General features: G+C 47.3%; 2 protein-coding genes across 2 annotated transcripts; one reads left to right on the forward strand and one right to left on the reverse strand.

Moving 5' to 3' along the window:
• The first annotated feature begins 454 nt into the window (after positions 1-454).
• Positions 455-2,701, forward strand: LOC123137868 (phosphoribulokinase, chloroplastic-like). Its single transcript, XM_044557724.1, has 5 exons — positions 455-1,102; positions 1,359-1,443; positions 1,530-1,614; positions 1,708-1,952; positions 2,189-2,701. Exons 1-5 carry the CDS (start codon positions 555-557, stop codon positions 2,438-2,440), a joined length of 1,215 nt encoding a protein of 404 aa, XP_044413659.1. The 5' UTR covers positions 455-554; the 3' UTR covers positions 2,441-2,701.
• Positions 2,702-3,483: 782 nt separating this feature from the next.
• On the reverse strand, positions 3,484-4,918 carry LOC123137869 (uncharacterized). The gene has a single exon (XM_044557725.1). It carries the CDS (start codon positions 4,855-4,857, stop codon positions 3,646-3,648), a length of 1,212 nt encoding a protein of 403 aa, XP_044413660.1. The 5' UTR covers positions 4,858-4,918; the 3' UTR covers positions 3,484-3,645.
• Positions 4,919-5,532: the final 614 nt, after the last annotated feature.

Raw genomic sequence — 5,532 nt, forward strand, 5'->3', positions numbered from 1 at the left:
CGTCTCTGGCCATCATAATTCAAGCACCAACTGGTTAGGACAGACAAAACAGGCACAAGTATACCGCAGGACATTAAATCGTAAACGGTGTATACGGAATTTTTAAGTGTCCTTTGCTCGTGTATTTGGCAGCTACCAAACAAAAAACAAGAAAATTAATTTTCAGCAAAGAGCGCTAGAAAGTTTATATTCTAGCTAATATAGGTTTAAAAACATCACCAGGAAATGACATGATCATAAAGTGGAATCAGAAGCTTTTCGTAGTAAGAAAGCTCAGTGTCCAGGGAAAGAATACAGACAACATACGATTGTTTGGAATTATAGGAAGAATTCATTTTCAGATCACTATAAGCTGCCCCTGATATCACCAGAAAAGAAAAGAGAAAAAAAAAGAAGGAAAATAGGGGTACCACATCATCACCATCTCATTTCCCTCCTTATGTTTTCTTGGCTCTTATCTCCACAGTTCTTTCATCAAGCTCTCTCTTCCCCCCAAGTCTCAGTTACAAGGCTTGAAGGGGAGAAGAGCAGCTCCAAGAGGTTGGGCAGCAAACATGGCATTCTGCAGCCCACACACCACCGCATCCCTGCGCTCCCCATGCACCACCATCCCAAACTCAGGCTTCAGGCAGAACCAAGTCATCCTCTTCACGACCAGAAGCAGCAGGAGGAGTAACACGAGGCATGGGGCAAGGACCTTCCAGGTCTCATGCGCAGTTGAGCAGCCAATAGTGATTGGCCTGGCAGCAGACTCGGGATGTGGGAAATCCACCTTCATGCGCCGGCTCACCAGCGTGTTTGGAGGTGCCGCAGAGCCACCCAAGGGCGGCAACCCAGACTCCAACACGCTCATCAGCGACACGACGACGGTCATATGCCTTGATGACTACCATTCCTTGGACAGAACCGGGAGGAAGGAGAAAGGTGTGACCGCCCTGGACCCCAAGGCAAACGACTTTGATCTCATGTATGAGCAGGTGAAGGCAATCAAGGAAGGCAAGGCTATTGAGAAGCCAATCTACAACCACGTCACTGGCCTCCTCGACCCGGCGGAGCTCATCCAGCCCCCCAAGATCTTCGTCATCGAGGGTTTGCACCCAATGTGAGTTCACATTCTACCCCCATGCTTCTCCCGACTGTTCCAGTATTTGGTGTCTGTTTTTTCTTTATTTCTTCATCATATTCCAGTAGCTGTTGGGTAAGTGGTTATCATAAAATCTTTTGAATCACAGCAGCAACTTCTGTTAAGTTTCCACAAAATATTTGATTCCCTGATGCTTAACAGTTAGCAGTATTTCCCCGGCTAAAATAAACCTGATCATTTTGCAAGCTGTAATAAACAGAGATTTTTAAACCAGGTACGATGAACGTGTGAGGGAGCTCCTTGATTTCAGCATCTACTTAGACATCAGCAATGAGGTTAAGTTCGCATGGAAAATTCAGGTGAGCTGAACAGCAAGGTTCAGATGTTTCAATGGATTTTGTTTCTGTTATCTAACTTTAAAAAACAATCACTGGCACTTTTGCAGAGAGACATGGCAGAGCGTGGGCACAGTCTTGAAAGCATCAAGGCTAGCATCGAAGCCAGGAAACCTGATTTTGATGCCTTTATTGGTACTGCCTTTTTACCAACTAATCATAACAAGTGTTTTCCATAAACCAAAAATAATAGAAGATGGCATGTAAACTGACCACTTGGTATGACAGATCCGCAGAAGCAATACGCTGATGCTGTGATTGAAGTTCTGCCAACCCAGCTGATTCCTGATGACAACGAAGGAAAGGTGCTGCGTGTTAAATTGATCATGAAAGAAGGCATTAAGTTCTTCAACCCAGTTTACCTCTTCGATGAAGGATCAACCATCAACTGGATCCCTTGTGGAAGAAAGCTTACATGCTCTTATCCTGGCATCAAATTTTCCTATGGCCCAGACACTTACTTTGGCCAAGAGGTACTCATCTTGGTTTATTTACCCTTTTGTGTCCAACGAGTAATGCTAACTGCTGTTACTTGGAAATAAATCGAAAGAAACCTAGCAAGTAGTCCAAAGTAGGACAAAATAAGAGAGCTCCAAAACCATTCTTGGACTAGAGATCAACTATTCACTGAGTAGAACAATTCTAGCTGTCAAACAGGTCCTGCCTCAGACAATGCTGTACAATCTTAGAGTTTGCTTGTTTACTTCAGGTATCGGTGCTGGAGATGGATGGGCAATTTGACAGACTAGATGAACTCATCTATGTTGAGAGCCACCTAAGCAACCTCTCAACCAAGTTCTACGGGGAGGTGACACAGCAAATGCTAAAGCATGCAGACTTCCCAGGCAGCAACAATGGAACAGGTCTCTTCCAGACCATCGTAGGACTGAAGATTAGAGATCTCTATGAACAGATCATCGCTGAGAGGGCCGGCGTTCCTGCTGAAGCAGCAAAAGTTTGATCAGCCCCAAATTCAAGTCCACGAATCGTTTCATCACCAACTCTATGAGAATGAGCATCCTCGCATTTCTTGTACCTAGTTTGAATATATTACAGCTAGAAGACGGTAGAAAGTTCACTGCAGAAGTCATGAAAACCTGCATTTTGAACTTCTCGAAAATCCTCTCCATGATGAGGGTCTCTTATGTCTCTTCTTAACACATTTCAATGTACATCTTCTCCCATGTTTCAATGCAGAAAATACATGTGCTTGCTAGAATCAGAAGCGGCTGCTTTTATCTAACGTGTCCTTTTTTTGGCTGTTACTGCTGATCACGACTAACATTCATAAAAGGCCATTTAAGATATTTGAAAAAAATGGAGGTGGATTTGTAGACAGAATTGTGAAAAACCATGAGAACATGTGGACTATTCGGTACAGTGTTCTAGCAAATCACCGTGTGTGTGGAACTGTATATCTGACGCTGATAACACAGTAGTCGTTAATCATCCACTAACAAACGTATCATGTGTGATAACAGGAATGGTTACGAACTGAAGGCATAACAATCATGTCATTATAATGGAAAAGGTACATTGTGCTACTTTCAAGAAAGAATTCATAACCCTACTGTGTGGAACTGCTGATGTGAAACTGATAATAATTAGAAGTAGAGGATCATTCACTATCAATGTGTAATGACTAATGACAAGATAATGGTTAAGAACCTAAGCTATGTCAGTTATGATCTTATAAAAGGTACATGCTGCTACTCACTTTCTCAGCCAAAATTCAACAAAATAGACTTTCAGTCAAGTATATAACCAACAAAAAACCATGAAGGGAGCTTCAGAACAGAAAATGGCCAGCTTCATGTAACTAGTAACTAGATTAAAGAGCAGTTTTCGATGCAAACCATATAAATTTTAACAGCACAGTGCAACAATTGGCAAGCTAAGGTAATTTTTCATCATATGATGCTCAGTGTGTAAGTGCGATAAGTTGCAGGCCACGCAATCTTAAGAGAGATGCACATAGATATCTCCAAACAACAGAAGAGCACAAGCACAAATATTCACATCAATAGCATGATTAATCCGTACAATGCGAGCATTTCCATATGAGATGCTACAAAGTAACAATAGGCTCAGTATTGACATTACAGTAAGCAACTGAATGTAGACAGCTGTTCCAGGTAGAAACAGTGACTTATTTCGCTACAATCATCAAAAGAAAAGAGGTGGATGAACCGATATCGGTGATGCCACTGGTCGGCGCGCCATCGTCTCCCTCGAGTTCAATCCAAGCCCTTCAACGTTGGGTGATGCCTCCCACCCTGGTGGTAGTGGCCTCCTCCAGGCACGGCTGTTGGGCACGCCAACATAAACTCGGTTCTCCTCCACTCCGCAGTTCCCCACGTCCACACAAGCCACGGTGCTCCTCCCGGCAATGTCCACGAACAAGGTGTAAGCCCCAATGTTGTCCACTTCCTCCCACATCATGCGCGCCCAATCAAGCGCGTACACACCGATCTTATTCACCCTGGGCGCACGGAACACCACGGGGCCCAAGTTTGCTTCAAACATGAAGAGCACCAGCAGCAGCCGATCCCCGGCAGCAACCAAATGCGGCCCGAACTGCAATCTATCGAATTTGGTGGCGTCCGGGAGGCCGGTGGTTGGCAGCAATCGGACGGCCTGGTTCGAAGGGGCGCCATCAAGGTGAAACTCCAGTATCTGCGCGCGGTCGGTCAGACCGAGGACGCGCCCGCGGAATTCGAGGACGGTCGTGACAATGGAGGCGGCGCGGGGGAGGGCGTGCTTGGTCCAGTCGGGGCGGGCGTTGTTGTTGTTGGGGTTTGGATGCTCGGGGAAGGGGAGCGAGAAGAAGGCGTGCATGGAGTGGAAGAGCAGGAGATGGGAGGGCGTGAGCGCGGCATAGTGATAGGGGAAGTGCGGGGAAGGGAGCTGGAGCGCGCGGCGCTCGGCGCCGGTGAGGGCGTCGACGAGGTGTAGGCTATTGAAGGAGCCCCGGCGGAGGAGGATCAGGTGGCCGCGTGAGGCGGAGAGGAGCGTGGCGCCCTCCGCCGGGGCGGGGATGGGGTACGAGAGGGATTGGGGGGCGACGAGCGGGGAGAAGGGCACCAGTCGGAAGTCGGGGCAGAGGAGGAGGAGCGGCGGGACGCGGGGGCGGACGAGATCGGCGGCGGAGGCGCGGAGCAGGTGTCGCCAGGGGCTGCACGTCCCCGCGAAGGCGTAGAGCGAGCGGATGCAGGGAAGGAGGCCGCGGAGCACCTCCGCCAGCGGCAGCTCCGGCAGATTGGCCCAGTCGCGGTACGGGTCCGGACTAGGCGCGGGTGGCGGCATCGGAAGTGTGGTGCGGTCGGCGGCGGGGGATGGGCAGGTTCGAGTGTTTCGCGGCGGCGGCGGGGGCAGCATGGTTGGTAGGGATCCACCGTGCCGGTGAGCATCTCTGCCGGACTTAGGCCAACTCTAACCGATCCACTAAAATTTATAATAGAGTAAAAGGCTTAATGGAGTATACTAAGTTTTTACCGGATCTAATCAATTCCTTAAATATAACGAAGTAAAATTTTGTTTTTCTAAACCTTGCAATTCTAGTATAAATTGCAACTACAGTACATATTAGCACACATATAGAAATTAAACATAAATTTAAATGTTCAACCAAATTATGAATATAGTTTACAAACCGAATTTAAACACGTCGAATGGTTCAAATGTAGCAAATAGCATTTCATAAAAGAACTAGGACTCGCTTAGACGTTGCCAATGATGGTCAACAAGATCTTGTTGGAGCTGTCTATGAACTTGACGGTTCTCGATCTTGTGATGCTCCTCGAGGAATGTCAAGATCCTGTTTGTATCATACTCTGGCTTAACCGGAGTCCCATTGGTGATGTACCGAAAGTTCTCAGGCATATCTCTCTCGTCTTCAACGATCATGTTATGTAATATGATGCAACAAGTAAGGATTCGCCATAGAACCTTGGATTTCTAGTACTCAGCAGGGCCACGAACAATTGCAAAGCGCTTCTAAAGCACACCCAGGGACGGATTCAAGGGGGGCGAGGGGGGGCTAGACCGCCCCCC

The sequence above is a fragment of the Triticum aestivum genome, chromosome 6B, assembly GCF_018294505.1.
Source record: "Triticum aestivum cultivar Chinese Spring chromosome 6B, IWGSC CS RefSeq v2.1, whole genome shotgun sequence".
In the NCBI taxonomy this organism is placed as follows: Eukaryota; Viridiplantae; Streptophyta; class Magnoliopsida; order Poales; family Poaceae; genus Triticum; species Triticum aestivum.

Coding starts and splice junctions, on each gene's coding strand:
- LOC123137869 (XM_044557725.1), bottom strand. CDS start 4,857: ATGCTGCCCCCGCCGCCGCCGCGAAACACTCGAACCTGCCCATCCCCC.
- LOC123137868 (XM_044557724.1), top strand. CDS start 555: ATGGCATTCTGCAGCCCACACACCACCGCATCCCTGCGCTCCCCATGC. Junction 1,103..1,358: donor ATCGAGGGTTTGCACCCAAT/GTGAGTTCACAT, acceptor TTTTTAAACCAG/GTACGATGAACGTGTGAGGG. Junction 1,953..2,188: donor ACACTTACTTTGGCCAAGAG/GTACTCATCTTG, acceptor TGTTTACTTCAG/GTATCGGTGCTGGAGATGGA.